At 30.6% G+C, this 20,521-nt stretch overlaps 1 protein-coding gene and 1 long non-coding RNA gene across 3 annotated transcripts; both read left to right on the forward strand.

The window, feature by feature from the left end:
* Nucleotides 1–3,617: 3,617 nt before the first annotated feature.
* LOC107447100 (uncharacterized) lies at nt 3,618–9,387 on the forward strand. Its single transcript, XM_016061918.3, has 4 exons — nt 3,618–3,724; nt 5,502–5,606; nt 7,103–7,127; nt 9,128–9,387. The coding sequence occupies exons 2-4, from the start codon at nt 5,513–5,515 to the stop codon at nt 9,309–9,311; spliced, it is 303 nt and encodes a 100-aa protein (XP_015917404.1). The 5' UTR covers nt 3,618–3,724; nt 5,502–5,512; the 3' UTR covers nt 9,312–9,387.
* A 5,620-nt stretch (nt 9,388–15,007) lies between these two features.
* LOC147804047 (uncharacterized) lies at nt 15,008–19,389 on the forward strand. Of its 2 annotated transcripts, none has more exons than XR_015428869.1 (4): nt 15,008–15,106; nt 17,730–17,843; nt 17,941–17,968; nt 19,163–19,389. It is a non-coding gene; the product is annotated as an uncharacterized LOC147804047 (long non-coding RNA). The 2 variants fall into 2 exon arrangements; XR_015428870.1 differs by having other exon boundaries at nt 15,041–15,106; nt 17,767–17,843.
* The last annotated feature ends 1,132 nt before the right edge of the window (nt 19,390–20,521 follow it).

The following is a 20,521-nucleotide window of genomic DNA, read 5'->3' on the forward strand; positions in this document are numbered from 1 at the left end:
ATTTACAATACACCTGTTTTGTGTACAATATTGTTCACTAAATGTTATGATGGAAATTTCATGCAAAAAGGGGTTAATTTTTATTTCAGGGGCTTGAACCTTACTGTGAAATTTTTTCATTTAAATATTTCCTCCATTCCTTCAACCTGCGAGGAGTTTCCAGTGTTCTTGCACTTCTCAATTAATGACCCTGGACTTCTGAAATAATAATATTTCAAGCAAAGATGGCAGCTCCACAGAGATTCTTAACTCTAAAAATGTAGTATTTCCTATTTCTAACGATGGATTGCACAACTAGAAAAATTAGTTAACTCACTAGATACAGTCATACAGTTCACTTGATAGATTGCATCGTTAGATACGATTCACTGAATTGAAATTTGCTTGAACACAATTCGAAAACAACTTAACTTCAAAGATCATTATCGAACGAAAAGCCAAACCTCCAAAGTTCAGATAAACGACATTTTTACTATTTTGAAACCATGCTAGAAGTAAATGGATACGAACCGTATAGCTTTGTATTCATGGCTTTTTAACAGCACCAGTTGTAAGCGGTTTCAAATCCGTAATGGTAAAAAAATGTTCCTAACAGTCAACGTTACGACTAATTGGATGGACAGACTGCTCCTGGTTACTTCACCGTAATTTTAAAATTAAAATTGGGTTGTTGAATTTAATATAAAATCAGTTTTTACCTATTAGTTTTTTTTCATACATTCACTAATCTACCGATATCTTTTTTCAAAAAGTGTATTCGTGTAATGCACTTATGAATAGTGAGAACAGTTGTATGTGAACAGTTGTTCTCGATTAACTCTACTATTAGAGATTTAACGTTGCTAAATTGCAAACTATGTGTGCTTTATTATTATTAATTGCCTATTAATATTGATAATTCATTGATTGCTACAAATGTAATAACGGGTTTTAAAACTCATTAGAGGTTTTAAAAAATAATAATCCTTGGAATCTCGTTGTGACTCTTCCAAGGGCCCCTAAGATTCCGTGGAACACCTTTTGGAAACTGCTGGAATAGATCGCAACCCCTTCTAGGAATGCACTTAGGAAAGTACATAGCTTGCAACCCCTTGTTTTGATTAGATTTTTGATTCCTTGAGTACACCGGCTTGATTTTCACTTTTATTTTGACTAAGTTACTTCGAACACATTAATGTCTCTTAACCCCTTCCTTCTCGCTCCCGTGAAAATGACGGGGTGAGGTTTCGCCCTCTATTTCTCGCTCCCGTTATATTTCCGGGCTGGAGTGCTCAGTAGTAACGCGCCAATAAGAATAAAACTAATTCATTTCTTTTGCCTGGAAAAAATTGTATTTCTCATTTTACACACCAGAGGGCAGTACCAGGATATTTTTAAAGTAATTGTAGATAGTTAGTTTATTTTAAACTAGATGTCAGCACTAATCAAATAGCACTAATAAAAAAATAGGCACTTTTATGACCGTTTTCTTGAAAATTAACCGATCGTTGAGGGGTTAACAACGTTGTATCCCTAAAAATAAAGCTGATAGAAAAAAAAAATACTTTTAGCAGTTTTAAAACCAATTCTCTCTAGATATATTCGAAATCAATTACAGAATCACAGAATCCAAGTTGTATTAAAGTCATAGATCTTGATGACAAATTTAAAACCAAATCTTGTATGAAATTTTCTGCGAAATTTTTTTTCATGCCTATGAATGTATTAAATTTTAGATTTAATAAAGTTCTTAAAAATCACGTTTTTCAAGTGGATTGAAAAGGCGAAAATAAATTTATTTTTATTAAAACAAAATACGAGAAAAACTTTTGACAACTAATGAACAATATTTTGTAATCTTGAGCAAATTAACATCCCACTGTCTAAGTGTGTTATTAGAAGAAGGAAAAGAAAACAATCGTTTTTTTTTTTTTTTTTTGCTAACTCAATACATTTTTCTTTCTATTTTTGAATATAAAATATTGTTTTGCCCTTTAAAAATTAACATGTTAAGCAAGAAACAAGTTAAATCGTTCTAATACACATTATTGATATCCAATTAGACATTTATTCCATATAATTATATGAGTCGCTCAGAAGCCAATGCGGTTAAGTCCAAAACACAAAAATTGAGAAAATTAATGTTTTTTGATACATTAGTTTTTAAAATTCTTGGTTTATTAACTTAATTAGAAAAGTGTATAAAGTCTTTTTTCGAGGTGTAAACTCTGCAAAAAAACAAGATATGTACAGGATGTGTAAATAAAAACGTAAGTATTTATTGAAATAATGACAGCATCTTAAAAATTTTAGGACTTTTACCCTTTGGCAGCTGAAAAAGATAAGAAATTTATGTAAAAATAATAAAAAAACATTTATTGTCATAAGTTTTATGTTTATTCATCATAACAAACACCATCTTCTTCCGAGTTATTTAAATGTAAATCTTGATCTCCACACGTTGTCCTTAATGTCCTGTAAAAATACTACGAAAAATACCATACCCCTTTTTTTTGGTGAAAAAAAACTATCGTAGTATTAAAAATACTACGTCCGGCAACCCTGACTGACTGCTACTATGAATTTCTTGTTTTTCAGTGTTACCAAAAAATATCGAAAGAAGAAGAAGAATTTAATTTTTATTTCAAAGTTTATGTAAAAAAATATTGATAAAAGGTGGACTTATTCACAATGGCTTCTGAAATTATTATACAATATATTCAGAAGCTATTAAAAAAAGGGCTGTTTAACCCAGAAAAAAGTAACCAACAAGTAAATCCTTTAATAACTAAGAAGATTATTATTTATTTCATCAAAATTTCCAAAAATCAGAAAATATCAAAAAATGGACTTAACCGCATTGGCTTCTGAGCGGCTCATATGCCCATGACCATTATATAATTTATAAAAAAAAACTGGCAATAAATAGATAATTTTCAGTAATTTTTAAAGCAAATGATAAAAAAAATTCAACAAATTTCTTAAATACTACTACTTTTTTTTAAAATTTTATAAGATATATTATGCATATTGCTGGCTTAATAAAAGCTCTACACCTTGTGCTAAAGTTGAATACTGTAAAATACGTTCTTCTTTTATTTTAACTTTTGACAACAGTTTTCATTTGATTTTTTACATATTTCACCAATCTCAGGTAACTTAAAACTGTGTAAATAAATTATTGAAATGAAAAGGTTCACAAAGATGTATTCTTATTTTAACTTCAGCTTTATTTTATATGAAAAGAGCACAAGTTACTTTTATTTATTCTTGAAAATCTTCGTTCAAATCACATTTATTGTTAAAAACTATGTATAATTTAAAAGTTGAGATATGAACTATTTGTCGAGAATTCCTGATTTATGTATCAATTACCCCGAGTTCCTAATTGAGAAAAAAGTTAATTAAATATAATTATTATAATTATTTCAAGAGAATTATTAGATTTTTTTTTCATTCGAGATATTCCGATTAAGAGCTGCACGTGGCAATTTTTTGAGTAAATTGTATTGAAAAACATTTTTCAGAGAAAATGGCTACGTTTTTTTTTCCCTTCTCCTTTCGGGAAACAATTTTTTAGGGGATATTATTCATGAAAAGATAAAAAATACTAATTAGATGCGATGATGGAGGCAGATAATAACTCTGATTTTTTGTGGTGAGATAGTAGGTGGTTTTTTCCCCCCATCCAAGAATAAAAGGGCCACGCTTTGAGCGGAAAGCAGGATCTTTCAGAAAACTGAGGGTAAGTGTGGTTTACTTTTTAAAATGATAAAATTATTTGTCACAGCTATTTCTTTAAAAGCAAATTCTAGCAAGTTATAGCAATTTCTTTGCGCCAATAATCACCAAACTTATACTGAGCTATCATAAAATCTATAAAATTGTCTATATTTGAGAAAAAATTTCACATTTTTTCCGGTTAAACCACCATTTCGTTTAAACTTGTTGAACCTTATCAACTGAAGCTGAACAATTTTATCATACCTACAGTAATTCTTAAGTTTAAGAATACACAATCAGAACGATTAAAAATTTCAGACAATAAGACAATTATTGAAGAAATTGTTTTGGTGATTTTGCGTACGGAAATTTACTTGTTGAAGTAACTGGTGTTGTACACAGTAAAAAAAAAATTATGATAAAAAGTACTGGCACCCAGGGTGTGCCGGCCTAATGTACAAAGCACAATGTAATTTTAGTAAAATGAAATGACTGAGCCAAAATAACTTGTAACAAAGAGGTTATTTTAGGCCACAATTTTTAAGCACTAGTTTTAAAACTTTATATGAATGCATCATTATTTACTGTAAATATTCATTTTTAAAGCAAGCAAATTAATCAATAAATAAAAACAATAATTTATTGAGTCAATAGCTTTCTTTTTTAACCTGTCTAAATTTCATGCCAAATTTATACTAATGATTTACACTGATATTTCTATGCGTTCTAATATAGATTTTCATAATTTATTTAAAAGGTACATTACTTTGGCGCTTTTCTGCAGCAATGTTTCGCTATTTTCATCTCGAAATAACAGCAAGACTATTGTCACCTTTTCTTGTTGTTCTATACATTCAGTAGCACGTCCGATAGCTTTTAGTCCTTCTGTATGAGAGATTTTTATAGCCACTGTCCTCATCATCTTCGCTAGTTACATTTTTATTATTGACGATATTAACGATCATTTCATTGGCAATCTCGTGTTGTCCGTCAGCTTGTTTTCTCGAATGTTTGGAAGCTAAAATTCAGAGTTTATGTTTCGGTTGTAGTTTAAAAAAAGAAAGAAGAATTAAACTAAAACAAAACAAAAAAAATTCTTTAAATATTTAATAGCTCGGTTAAAGCGGAAACTCGGATAATCGGGACTCTACTGTATTGTGTTGATGGAAGAGTTGTTTTCGGATTGAAAGTAGAATAATAGCAAAAAATTTCAAAAAATGTCCTTCAAATAAACTGTTCATTAAGGGGAAAAAAAGAAGAATTAATATCTTATTTAGCAAAAATGAACTTCACTGAACATGTAATTTAAGCAAATAGCCTGGTTGGTAGGGGGTTGAGCCCATGTCCAAGATATCGTGCTTTCGATCCCCGCCAGCCGAAGACTGCCCTTGTAGTAAATGGTGACTGGTGCACGTTAAGTCTGTCGGGTCACAAAGACCTCCATGTTCCCATAACAAATCATACCTCTGAAGTACTGAATTGGAGATTGATCATTCTCTGATTCAGATCAAAATTATGATCTGTGGCCGAATGAATGGCTGTGACGTACATGTGGCCATAGTTTATTCATCACTTCGTGTTTTTCATCACTGAAAAACACGAAACGCACCTTTTTGCCCTAAATTCTCTTGGTTTTCCCAAACAGGCTATCTGTATTGTCAAGTGCCATTAGAAACAGCAGCACTTCTTTCAGTAATTTAGGTAAAAATTGCAGTGTTTATGTGCAAATGTAATTTCCATTTTAAGAACCCTTTTTTTTAGCAGTCATAAGTTAAATTATGTACCATTGTTTTTTACAGCTCAAATTCAGATGATTTTTCACAACAAAATGAACTCTTTTTACCTATCAGTATTAACAGTGTTTTTAGTTTTGGAAACGGCGAAATGTTTCAGTGCAATTGAAGGTAAACAATCTTTATATTTTATAGTGGTAAAAATTTATCAATGGAAAATATTAAATGATGTATTATAGAAATATTTTTTGTAAGCAATTCCAATCAAGTTTAACAAGCTCAACCTATAAAGGATTTTATACAGAAAACATGTTTATTCTTTATGCGTATGTTAACCAGAAATTTTCTATATTAAAAAATCGTAAGGGCCACCTTCGCTGTTTTAAGTGTTCAACTTAACGTACCATTTGTTTTGCTGCGCAAAAACAACAAAACTTTAGAAACTTGAAATCACTAAGATGAATAGAAAAGTGTACTTTGGAATGAAAAAATTTAACATTCGAGTAGTTCGTTCGAGAATTAATAATCATGAAACTTTTTGGGAAAAAATACTATACCGGCCACTACGCAGACCTCAGGAATACAACTACAGAGTTGAAATTTGGTATACTAAAAGGGCCATATTTGTTTATGAATTTAGTTTTTTTTGAACGTCTAATTTTTTCGAATGTCATTGCAATTTAAAGTGTCTTTTTGCGATTTTTTTCTCACTTTTTTAGTTACATTTTGCATAGTTGCTAAAAATCTATGAGATTTAAAAATCTGAAATTATGAAAGCTAGTAGAAAAATGTTAAAGGAGTTCAATGGAATAAAAAAAATTACAATTCAATCATTATGCCATCAAAACATGGGAACCAAAGACCAAGATATAAAGAAGGGCATGTACGAAAGTACGGAGATCAGATAACAACATTTGGAGTATACGCTTTTACAATATATATCACAATGCAATTGACCTGCGTTGTCTTAATTAGTAACCAACGATCACTTTTACCCTTTTAAAAAAATAGACCGATATTCATTCCCTTGCTTTTTCAAACAGCTGCTTTTATTAGCACTCACGAGTTAGTAGTACATAAAAATACCCAAAAAGCTTCTTGAAGCAGACGATTATTACTCTTTCTAATTTTCAAAGTGACCTTGATGAATCATAACTAAGTATTGAAGCCAAACTAAATAAAAATAATAATAATAACTAGCAGCAGAAGATTTGAATGGAAAGAATGGGATAGTAATAATCTAATCTTGGTTCAGCTATTAAAAAACATTTTTTTCTTAAGCAACCAATTAAGGAAACATTTGTATTTTGCCGAAATATTGAGGGGGCACGTACCCCTCCATGCCCCCTGACGCTACGCCTGTGCATAAAAGTGCACCTTTTGAATAATCGCCTGTGTAAACATATCAGATTAGAAAAAAAAAACAATATTTTAAACAGTATTATTTCTATAATCTAAACTCTTTGGTAATTATATTAAATATAAGTACGATGGAAAAGCCAGTTATGGAAATATCAAACAATCAAATATATTTTTTTTTTAGTGTTAGATTTAGCTTTATATTTTTATGGCAGAAAAATTACTGAATAAATACCTTATATTTTAATCTAATACATGTAACAACTACTTATATTACATATATAATTACACATTTTACTTCTTTGCAGAAAATCTTCTTGAAAATGGACTCGAGTAAGAAATTTTGCATTTTTATATCTGTTTAACAACTAAATAAATAAGAATAAATAAAGAAGAATAAATAAATAAACTAATAAATAAATAGTTTTTCATTTGTACAAATAAAACAATTTTTTCTTAGAAAAATTGTCAGAAGAATTGTTAGAAAAATTTGTTATAATATAAAAATAGTTCTATAGAGTTATATTTAATTACTATTTTTTTTACATAGGTAATCGATTCAGTGTAGAATGAAATGTTTTAATAACTAACTTTTATATGTAACAGAAAATATTATATAGGTCTATAGTGGCTGTTTTTTTTTATTGTTATTTTTTTTTCTTCATAGAAATAAAAAATAGATAAAAAATAAATATTCATTGAGAAATAGATAATCTGATTGATGCCGAACCAGATACTGCGGGAATGTTCCCTAAGTTTCTAAAAAATCAGTGCCTAATTTATCATAACGCCTGAGAATTCATAGATTTCTGGAGGCCCTTAAATGTTACAAATAGTTCCTTTTAGTGTTTTTTCTTAAGATTTGTCTATTAGAGTTATGAGTGTACAAAAATTGAAATAAATATAAACTCAAATATACTAATGCATCGTATTTAACTTGTGCTATATATAATTTAAAAACACTTTCTAATTAAACAGCATGCGAAATTTTAGTTTAAAAAAACGACCTGGTTGCCCCTGACTGTTATGTGCCTAGAGTAGACACCTGCATTTCTAGATCAGACTCAACTATTAATGATGAGTCGAATGTTACTATTTGTCAAGATTTTAATCTTTACTATTATAATTTGTTTTCCTTAACGAAAGCATTTTAAATATTTTGAAAAAATATTATCAATAAAGAATTATTATAAATCAAATAAAGAATTATTATGTTATGTGGTAAATAGGAAAACACAATCATTCAAAATTACATTCAAAGTTGTGTTTTGAACTATCTGTGTGCCTACTTTTATCGCTTTCGATCTGATGGTTCAGGAGTCTGTTTAAGACACACACACAGTAAGACAAACAAACATTCATTTTTATATATGTAGATTTATTATTATTATTATTGTTGTTGTTATAGTGAAGTATTCAGTATAGTGAACTCATTGATGGGTCCACCGATGGTTCAATACATGTTATAATTATGAATAACTTGTTATAACAGTGGTTTCCAACCGGCGGCCCGCGAACTAAAATATATTAGTTGTCATTTTTTTGCGGACAATTTTCGTGAAAAATCTATATGGTTTTAAAATACTTTTCTCGTTAATAAAAACCTAATTTCTTCGTTTCTGTGAAGTTTATCATATCAACGGTGCAAAAAAAAAAATTACTTCTCAGGTTTTGCATCCAAGAAAATATTTACTCAAATACAAAAATAATCGTGTATGTTGCTCTTTTTTATTTCATTTTTTTGTATTTTGTGAATATAATTTAGCATGTGTGTATCAGAAATTTTCTCGAAGAAATTCTCCGATTTAGCCTTTTGAAACCACTCATTTTGGACGAAAATATTTACACACACATTTGTAAATTTTAAATTTAAAATGTAACTATCTATTCTCTGGTGGTTGCAGCAAGCCTCAATTTCGTCATTGAACATTTTGTGTGCTACTTTGTAAGTTTTAATACCAACCTATTAAAAGTTTTATATCTTAACAATTAGATATCTGTTGCATATTAATTGTTTAATACATAGGTGCGCATTAAAGTTATTGTAGCAAATTAATTTCACATGCAATTAAATGTTTTTAAAAATCTACTTCGTATTTTAATTTGCAATTCAATAGTTTAGTTTTGTGCAACTTGGTAAAAATCTGACAGTAATATTTAATGTTCCTTCAAACATAAAAGAGTCCTATATTAAATTTATTTGATAAAGTTGCGGCCCGCCATTTTATTTGTGTTTTTAATTGTGGCCCCCGGCCTCATGTAAATTGGAAACCCCTGTGTTATAATTATGAATAAAAATTTTTATCAATAATTACTTTTGGCTTTCATTTCAGAAAGTGTGCTAAAGCGGGGGAGTCTTGCAGAATAGGTTCACGTGGTCATGGTCCAAGGCATTGTTGTGAACCGAGAATTTGTGCCTGCAACATGATATACGGCAATTGTGACTGTTCGTGGACAGCGCCATCTCAGCTTTTCAAAGACGCATCCAATTACTTTTGGGACAAACTTGGAAAGTAGTTAAATTGTTTTTTTTTTATCCACAAACTCTGCAATTATAGATTGAAATTGAAATAAAGATACGTTTTTGAAATAATTGTTGCATGTCTCTTTGATTACTGAAGCAATTTTATTTGAAAATCATCTGCCTCGTTAATTCCTGAATGTTTTTTTTATTAACAGATACCACTTTCGAATACTCAAAGGTATTAGAGAAATCTGAAATTTAATTCTAATAGCTTCAATCGAAGGAGTGATTTCAATACCCAATTAGTTAGTAATGATACTACTGTACTGTACAGCATTTACAAGAAAAATTTACAAATCAATTTAGACAGGAAAATTCTTCGTTAAACATAAAAGTAATAAAGTATTCAACTGGCTTCTTCAACAAAAATGATGATTTTTTTGTGCCCGAAAAAAATTAAACCCTGCAATTGGATTTGAGTTAGAAGTTTTTTAAATAGAGGAGTCACACGTCTTTTAATGGGGGAAAACATAGACAATACAGAACTTGATTACGTAACAACTCCATTTGTTCCAAAAATTATAAAGGTGGTGAAAATCGGCATGTTTCGTGTGTTCGAAAATACTGCCCATTGTCTAGGCTCACCATATTACTTTCGAATTCCACCTTTATAATTTTTGAAGTGAATGAAGTTTTTACAATATCTATTAAGTATGTCGTACCGTGTCAGTTTCTTGAGATTATTCATTTTATACTGAACTTAGCTTCTATTTCCTATCTTGACTTCGAACGAGTTTTTAGTGAGTTCAAAACGACTTTTAAATTTAGAGAAGTAACAACAACCTATCGGGAATTGTGTAGCATTCACTATACAAAATAAATCTCCGAATTTCAACCATGTTTTCTAGAAAAATAGTTTCGAAAAAAAATCGAATTCATTCCATCACTCAATTCAGATACGATTTATCCGAGTTTCCTTTTGTTTTTACGAGGCTGCTATAGGTCAGGGGTGGCGAACCTTTATGTATCAACGTGCCATTTTTTCCAAAAAAATGTTTAATGAGGTCATAGACGTGCCGTCAAATAGTTTTGACTTCGTGGTTACGGGGAAAATAATAATACTAAATACTATCAATTCAAAACTCTTTATTTACTACAAAAAAAAAAAAAACAAGAAAATTTTGCAATGTCACAGTTATACACGTAATTCAATTTAAAGTAACATCAGTTTGACTTCTGTTATTGCAAATTAGATAACAAATAATTTATATTACGGTTCTAAGATGTTAGTTTAAGCGAATGCATGCTGAACTGGAGTCATCTGTCAAACGGTTTCTAAGAGAGTCTTTAATGTTATTCATCTCAGAAAATAATGATTCGCAGGCATAGGTAGATGAAAATATGATTAAAATAGCACGAGCCAGCTCCTTCAAGCAGTTACATGTGTTTGGTAATGAGTTCCATGTTTCCAAAATTTTGTTATTGGCATTTTCACTTATATCGGGGTACATAATAAACTTGAGTGTTTCCAACAATTCCTTGAACTGACAAAATATCTCTGAAACTTCATTGATTGAAGAATCAATTACAGAAATAAATTCTTCAGTGACGGTTTCTTCACCTGGTTTCTCGTGTATATCTAAATCGTTCATATTTTTTTTTCAAATTTGGAAAATACTTGTCGTTTCTTGTAATAATATCGCTCCTGAAAACATGCAGTTTAGCGTCAAAAGCGCGAATAAGATCTATCATGACGACAATTATTTTATTTGTGCCTTAAAGCTTCACACTAAATTCATTGAAACGTTGGCATATGTCTGTAAAAAGCATCAATTTTGAAAGCCACATAATATCCAACAAGTGCGGGTATTGTTCAATTTCTTCCTCATTTTGCAGAAACAGTCTGATTTCTTCCAAGTACGTTCCCGCGGCTCAACCAGCGAACATTGTTATACACTAGTAAGCCATTATACACCGAATTGACTTCATCCAACATAGCATCAAACTTTCGCTTAATTAAAGCCTGCGAAGAAATGAGGTTGACTATTTTTGTGACTACCGCCATTACATTATCAAGAGATGTTAAATCAGTCTTACACAAGGCTTGTTGGTGAATGATGCAGTGGAATTCAAAAATCGATTGTCATGCGTCTGTTTGAAATAAACTTATGAAACCATACTTCTTGTTCACTGCACCTGGAGTACCATCAGTTGTTACTGAAACAATTTTTTCCAAATCAATGTCTTTGTTAATAAGTGAATTTTCAGCAGCCGTACAAATATCAATGCCCTTTGTAGCTGTTAGCAACGAATGTTATCACAATAAATTCTTCTTTAATGACGTTTCCTACGCAGTATCGAGCAAAAACAGCTAAACGTGAAGATTTAGTGACGTAAGTGTTTTTGTCAAGACATAGGGATATAAAAAGAATGGAGTTAATGCCAATTTTTTGTTGATCCTTATATTTCCGTCCAGTTTAAAGATTCTTTATTTTATTGTGTTTCTAGATAGAGAAGAATATTTGATAAGCTGAATTATCCTATCTTTATTATCGAAATCATCAAAAAGTGATAGCACGCATGCTAACCAGGCTTCCTTCAAAAACTCTCCCGCTTGAAAAGGTTTACTAAGCCGAGCAATGATATTAGTAACTTGCCGCACTCGTATGGCAATTTTGCCAACATATTTAATCATAGACGTCGACTGTTTATTTCTGCCTTTCATTGGACTTACAATTAAAACTTCTTGATGGGATTCGTGCCCAAAATATTGTGACGCGTGCCATCAATGGCACACGTGCCATTGGTTCGCCTTCCCTGCTATAGGTCATACAAATGTCAACAGCGTACCGTTTTTGTTTGTGAATTTTTTATAGCTTTAAAACTTCTCTCCCCCTCCCCCGATTTCCGTAAAAATTAGCGTTTACACCTTACACTAACGCAAAGGAAATCCTATGTAATATAATATATAACGTTCATTCTTTTATATATTTAAAGTGGTTGCATTTTTTTATCTTCATATTGCAGTTACAGTTTAAAATTAAAATATTAAAGATAAACTTTTGGAATAATTGTTGGATCACTTAGATCTGTGTTCCCCAATCTTTTTATCACTGCAGACCTGTCAACGTTTGATAATTTTACCGCGGCCCGTAGGAGGGGGTGGGGACGTTGATTGTTTATATTTTAGATTATTGTGATTTTTTAATTTAAATTTAATTGTATTTAAACACGCCTTCAAAGTAAAATACAGTTACACCAAAAAATAAATATAAAGTGATTTAACATTTTAATTTACTAGAACATTAAATTAATGGGAACCCTGAGCTTGTTTCTTTGGAATGAGACGGTTCCAACTGGGGGTGATCGTTTTAAATTTAAACGTTAAAAAATTTATGTCACTACCTTCGGGAGCCCCTTTTTTTAAATAAATAAAATAATGGAACACATATTTTCAATTTTTGGTATAAACCTAGGAATTTAAATTCAGTTTCAATGAAATGGGCGGCCCCGTACCATTTGATCCACGGACCGGTACCGGTCCACGGACCGGGGGTTGGGGAACACTGACTTTGATTACTGAAGCAATTTTACTGAAAATGGCCTGCTCGTTAACTCGAATATTTCTTTATTAACAAATACTACTTCAGGAAACTTAAGGATAAGATATTAGAATTAGAGGAATATGAAATTAAATTTTGATAGTAGAGGTGATTTCAATGGCTTATTAGTATGCAATGATACTATTATCATTAGTATGTAATGATACAATATTTACAAGAAAGAACTTATGATTAAATTTTGACTTGGAAAAAATTTCGTCACGCATGAAAGTAATAAAGTATTCTATAATTTGTCTATCTAAAGAACTCCCCTAGCCATTCATCTAGAGTAGTAGCGGTAACTATGATTACGAGGTTTAACTATTTCAAGTATTGGGTCATTATTTAAGCCAGGTCAAGAGGATGAGAATCTGGTCAGAAAGAAGCTCCCCTCTTTGAAATGCGGTATTTCTTGTTTCCTTAGCAGCAGACACTGCCTTAGACTTTGCGAGAGGGGAGTTCTTTCTATGGACAAAATATTAGACTCTTCCATTAAAAAAATGCTGATATTTTTGTGTTAAAAGTTAAAGCATGCAATTTAATTTGAGTTATATAAATCATTTTTTTAAAAATATAAGAGTCATTTAATGGGGGGGGGGGGGGAATAGCGCCAATACAGAACTTGATTGCATAACAACCTTTTGTTTCAAAAATTATGAAGGTGGAAAAAAAACAACATGTTTCGTGTGCTCTGAAATGGTGCCCATTCTCAAAATTCCCCATATTGCTTTTGATTATTTCCACCTTTTGAAGCGAATAAGGTTGTTATATTATCTAGTATGTCTTAGCGTTTCAGTTTCTCGGGATTATTCACTTTACCGAGCTAAGCTATCATTTCCTCCTTAGACTTCCAGCGAGTTTTTTGAGTTGCAAAACGTGTCTCGAAACGGCTGTGTGTTAAAACGATTATTAAAAATTCAACTTTTGAAGAGGTAACGAAGACGTATTGAGGATTGCAATTTCGTCCCATCAATCTCAGAGATTATTTATCCTAGTTTCCTTTTATTTTTTACACAAAAACAATAAAAATCCTATGTTACAATAAAAGACCCTAACTGTGGGTAATTCGCAATGATCGTCGTTAATGTGTAACTTGAGAATCCTTGTGAAAAATGAAAACATGCAAACTAGGAAATTAAAAATATGCCGATTAGGTGTCAATAAATAATATTTTAGTGAAGAAAAAATAAACAAACACTTCATCTGATTTCCCCCTGTAAATAGTGAGGAAGTCGAGATTAAAAACGTAAAAATGTCCAACAGGACAATGTGGCTGTCCCATACTTCATATTCAACTAAATCCTGGATAAAAGTAAATGAGGTTGAACCCCTGCTTGATTGACCATCTCGTAACCCAGATCTGATTCCGGTAGAAAACCTTTGGGGCATATTAGTAAGAGACGTTTACAGATCTTGTCGATAATTCAAGAGCAAGTCGCACAAAGGATCTCACGCTGATTACTGAAGTAGTAATTCTACCAACTTTATACTTTTTTCCAACTTATTTGTAGTGAAATCTTATCGTAACAAACAAAGTAATGTGTAATGTATTCTGCCATTAATTTCATTTTGCTTTTGATTTTATTGTGTCATGATAATAAAATAAAACCATATAATTTATTTTATCTTATGTTTTATCACTTTTTCTTTAGTGACGCTTTTTCCAGCACTGTATGTCAAGATAGATAAAATCTGTTGAAAATGTTGCTTTGTTATTTTAATTGGATTTTACAAAAAAATATGATTCAATTTTTTTTAAATATTGATGTATGCAGAGGTTTTAAGTTTATTTTATTGTTTAAAATTAGTCATTTTTAGTCATTAGTCATAGTCAGAAATTTTTTTACACTTGACGTTGTCAGTTCATAATAGCGTAGCACTTCAAACGTATATTTTTTCTTTTCCGAATGTGAATTTTGTTTTTAGCTAAAGAAATAAAATTTTAGCGAAACTTCATATTTTTAGTATCTAACCTTGCACAGAAAGCAACAGAAATTTTTCTTTTAAATTTTATATATTTTTTCTATTCATATGCTCGTTAAATGTTCACATTGTATAAAATAATAAGTTTTTTTTTACAGATCCCAGTAATTCAATGTCAATCAAAATAAAATCACAGCTGCTTTTCATACTTGTTTTTATGTTATATATTTCATATTGAAAGGACAATGATAATTATCCAACCTTATTTGACATATAAGAGAAGTTTTTATAAAAAAATTCGAGACATATGTAAGAAGAAAACGGTAAGAAAGTTACCTTTTTTTGGTTATCGTTAAAGCTTTATTAATTTGTTGGTAATAATGTGAATAATAAAGCAACTTTTAAATTAAAAAAAATAAGTAGACAAAACATATTTTCTTTTTCATGTAGTAAATAACAAATAATATTACGCTTTTGACTTATTTAAATATGTGACATATTTATAAATGTGAATTGATGACTGTAGTGTCATTATCAATATTCGATAAATTTATTTATTAATGAGCTATATCAGTGCTTCTTTATGGAGTGCGGTGACAGAGAAACAAAATCAGAATTGGAATTAGCAAAATAATCACAAAGAAATGCGATCAATAGAAAATACTAATATGTTTGTATTTGATGTCAAAAATTAATCTCCGAGCACACTAGTTGCTTGATCATAACATCTTATGCATACATCTTAATATTGTATGTTAAAAAAAGACCGAATTTTAAGAAATCATAATAATTTCAAAATTCGTAATTTTAGTTAAATGACAGCGTCAACATATTTGTTACTAATTGCAAATTATGTAAAAAAAATTGTAGAGAACTTACATAATATTGTTTTAAAGTTTTGGAGGTTCAAATAACAAGTAGTAAGAAGACCAAGTGAAGGAACAGCTCTTACCAGTGAATGAGCACAAAATTTCCGAGCAAAGGAACACTTAATTTTGGTTATTTTTTAATGCTCTTTATGAATTTATAAGCCATACAAATATCTAAAAACAAGCCTATTCTTGAAATTATAACATACAAATATTAGGAAAATGTTAACTTTTTTTGTAATCATGAATTGAAAAGTAAAGTGTCAACATATTAACACATACTGTTCATTCACTGGGAAATCTATGTTCAGTAAAGAAACATGCCTGTTCCCTCACTGGTTAGAAGTTGTGTTTTGTATTTTTAACATACTTTTGCTGCATAACATCACTAAAGGTACAAGAAAATTTAAGTTTTTCTTTTATTTTCATTAATTTAGAAAAAACCCAGTAAAGGAACGCTTGTTCCTTCACTGGTTTTTCTTCGTTTGGTAATCCAGTAAATAAACACCCCTTATCTCAGTACTTGCTTATGCTATGATGCTTAAAATAAATAAATCGTAACTTCAATAACTATATTTTGAATTCTCTTTTTCACAGGGAGAAAAATAAAACTACTACATACAATTAATTCCACTTTAAGCAGATAAATACAAGCACTCACCTTATAATTTTATCAAAGAAACAAGATGTTGCACAGATAATAACAAATTCAAACTTTTTTTCCAGAGAACACTATGTGATCAGGTAATCCAATACGTTGTTAAATGACTTCCTATTGCTTAGAAATAAGCTATTGTTACCAATCAATATAAAGAAAAACTTTCAAAATCTTATTTTTAATCAATATATATGAAATGTTCCTTCACTGGCTCGTGTTCCTTCCTGGATGGTTTACCTGAACTAGTATTTGTAGCAACTCCGTGATGCTGTTTGAAGACGAAATTAACAGACGCTCGCAGAAATATTACATAGAGAATGGTTTGACTTGTAGCAGAAAACACTGCCCCAAAGTTTTTAAGTCAGTATTGCCATCAGTCGATGAACTTTCTAATTAATTATGAATTATACTTCTATTTATTTTTATATTCTTTAATTGATTTTTGAAATCGAGGGTCATTTTAGGACAACCAGTATGAACTAACACGGTATCTGACTTGTTCTATTAATTAAAATCACGTTTAGATTAAAAAGTAATGAAAAGGTAAGTTTACATGTTGAAGAGTTTGCAAATATTAATAGGCTATTTATAAAGCATTTTCTCTTTTGTTAAATAATATCGTTATTAATTAAATGAGGAGTTTTGTCAAAAAAAAATTAATTTTTTCTGTGTTTGTAGTAGACTAAAATACCTTTTTATAAAATTGAAAGTTTGAGTATTTTCAAATTCTAACTTAACATACGTTCCAACGCTCCAAGAAGTCTCAAACTGTATGTCATAACTCAAACTGTAAACGTATCGAGAATTCTGGGGAGAAACACCAAAGCTTTTCAGAAAATAAAAATTAAAACAACTTGTTTTTTAACATTGAAGTATTTGGTACTTAGCACGCAGTAGGAATGGGAAATGCTGTCTTGGTTTTCCAATAATATAAATGAACGGAAATATTCTTTAATATTCTTTCTAAATACAACTTTCTGCTAGATTTCACTGAATTACGGAGAAGTCTTATTGCCTACAAGAAAATCGGAGAAAATGCTTTTTCTTTCTTTTCTTTTAACAAAAACGCTTTCCTGAACATTTTTTTAAAAAAAATGGGGCTCTTCATTTTCTTGACACAATTAAATTATTTTTAATTCCTATTATAATTAGCGCTGTATTATTTTAAAGGTAACTCGGATAACTCGCACTTTTCCACCTGTTTTTTTTTTTTTTTTTTTTTTTTGAAAGGCCAAATGTTTGTTTTAATTTACGCACTAATAAATGCATAATAAACAGAGTTAATTTTAAAATAAATCCTCGGGTCACGAGTTTGCTTTGGGAAACTTTGATTTTGGGCCTCAAAAATATCGTGAATTTCTGCATTAATTCTTTTTTAACTCATGCTATTAAATTTTTATTTATTCCTGATACTTTCAGACAGCACTTACAAAAGAAAATTTTGCTTTTTTTGAAGAGGTATGAATCGGCCCAGAATTGCGATTGTTGTGTTTTCCTTGCTGATAATTGCAGATTGTTCGAATATATTAGGTGGTAAGTAATAGATATTAATATAGTATTTAGTTCTGTGTTTTGATTTATGATACAAAAAGAACTAACACTAATGAATTTTTTATCATTTTTTTTTCAGCAAGCGAATCTTTGGCTGAAGAAAGAGGGTAAGCAATGCTTAATATTTTCATTAAACTATTACTGTGATTTTTCTTTTATTAGCTACTTTATAAATTGTCTTGCAGCTGAAGTATTTATCAGAAATAAATGTTAACTCATATTATTTTAGAAGTATTTATTTTTAATGTTTCGTAAAAAATTTAAAAATACTTTATTTTCTTTCTTAAACATCGCTTTGCGTTATTGCAATCATTATTGAAAGATTCATTTACGCTTTTGAAGAACGACGAAAGCAAAAGTAAATAGATTTAAAAACAAAATATCAAAAAATATTTCAAACATCCAAGGCTTAAAATTCACAAAAGCTGTTTGAAAAGTTACTATTTTAAATAATCTCGAATTGTCAACAACCTTTTTTTCAATGACAGCATGTTTTCGCACATGAGGCTCAAATTTCAAATCTTTCAAGAATTCCAGGGCATTCTTTGTTTGATATAAATTTTTTAAGTTAACTTCTCCTTAAGTAATTCGATTAATTTTTTTTTAAATTTGTGGGGTTGAATTTAAGTTATCGACAAAGTTAACCTTCATCTATGAAAAGATACCCCAACATGTATTCTAGTTATATACTAGTGAATTGGAATTGTATTTTTATAGTGGTAGACACTACAGTATTTCCCCCTAGAATAATAGCTGTGATACAATTCGATGAATGGATGCCACTAGTTGATTCATTGCTGTTTTGTGAGAATCCGGGAGAGCGGTATTAAGACCACCGTATCTTTGAGTGCTGATCGTGGTAGCTCCTGTGTTGCCATTAGCAGTTGAGTGTACACAGCCGACGTTGTGTGTGATCTTGACTAGGTAGCAACGCCGCCAGAATAATGTTACAGTCACAAGTCAACTGTTCAGTGGAGGAATCCATTGAAGTAGGCGTGTTCAAATCGAAGTGGGCGTTTCTGTCAAGGTAGGCGTGTTCATATCACGTCCGGGTCACCAATGTGGGGAAAGGAGTTATCGACAATGTCAACCTTCATCCATGAAAAGGTATCCCAACATAGTATTGACTTAACATATCTTATATACTAATGAATTGGAATTGTATTTTTTTAGTGACAGACACACTACAGAGTTTATTCCCAGTGATGTTCATTTTTATTTTAATTCTAATATTATTATTGTTTTTGACTTTAATATCATTATTCCTTGTAACTTCCCGATATCTGAAAATTTTTTGACAGGGAATGTGCAGAAGAAAACAAACAATGTTCTAAACTTAGTCTGGGCAATGGACCACAGCATTGCTGTGATACAAAAGGTTGCTCATGCGATCCCGCCTCCAGAGAATGCTACTGCTTTGAGGATCGCATTGACGTCACTTTTGGAAGAGATTGGAATGTAATCCTTGATGCCGTGAAATAACTACCATTGAATGTTCGATTTTAAAAAAAATCCATTACAGCGCAATTAGCTTGTAGCATGTGTTTGTGAATAATTTGTAATCATTGGTTGATGCAGAACGCAACTGCAAATCACTGAATCAACTATGTAATTTACCACAAAATAAATTAAAAAAATATTTCCTAACTTTCGTTGTCTTACTTTAGAGTTTCAGCTGTATTAATGTTTTTTGTCTCTAAGAATCGAGTTTAAATAATCTAGATCATATTTATTTCACTTTGTGAAGTTTAAGCATTAATTTTTGTGTGATACAAAAATGGTACAAAACAAAAAACAAAAAAAGTTTTTTTTTCGATTACACTGAGCTTTACAATACTTGTTCGAATTTATTACTCAAGCGTGTATTTATTTTTCGGGAGGAGGGGAGCATATGTTTGTAAGTAATGAGTTAGGATCCATTAATTCAGTTTTATTTTTCTGATGTTCCTCCTATGGCATATTGGAATAAACCACTAAAGTCAAGCATCACTGGCTGTCAATGAGCGGGTGACAGACCATTTCGATAAGCCAGCGACAGGGTAGGGAAAAAAAAACTGGTAATAAAATCATTTTTAAAAGTTTTTCATGATTTCACTATTCCTCATGAAAAGCTTTAACTATTCTTAATTATAAACTATTCCCCACTATTTATATTTACACGAGTTTAAAACAAAATATCAGTATGTATGTCATGACTTTAAAAAAAAAAATTGATCGTCAAGTATATATTAATATCCCTCTAAACAAGTTGGAATGAAACGGTTTTTTCAATTAGTTTTGGGGATTTTCTGTTCTGATATATAAGAACATTCAGCCCGGGAATGCGAAGGGATGGAGGGTGCGCGGTATCAGAAATCATTAAATTGTTCAACTGTAAAGAACTCGGCTTCGCCCGCGATTCACTGGGCCACCTATGTGCCGGAGCCATCCTTTTCGCAGAGGATCAAAATGATGATTGCGTGTCTTCGGATCATCTTCATCAGGGATGCTTCCCAGACCGTCGCCATTAATAGCCTATTGTACAGCTTTAGTGCGACGTAAATGATGTACTACTAGTGCCATAGTTTTAAATCTTATCCACCCTCCTTGAGGCTTAAGTTTCATAAAAATAGTAATAATGAATTAATGATAGGAATAATTTCGTCAAGAGCCTTTGCGAC

This window comes from Parasteatoda tepidariorum, chromosome 9 (genome assembly GCF_982258835.1).
Source record: "Parasteatoda tepidariorum strain Cologne lab strain chromosome 9, Ptep-v5.0, whole genome shotgun sequence".
Lineage (NCBI taxonomy): Eukaryota > Metazoa > Arthropoda > Arachnida > Araneae > Theridiidae > Parasteatoda > Parasteatoda tepidariorum.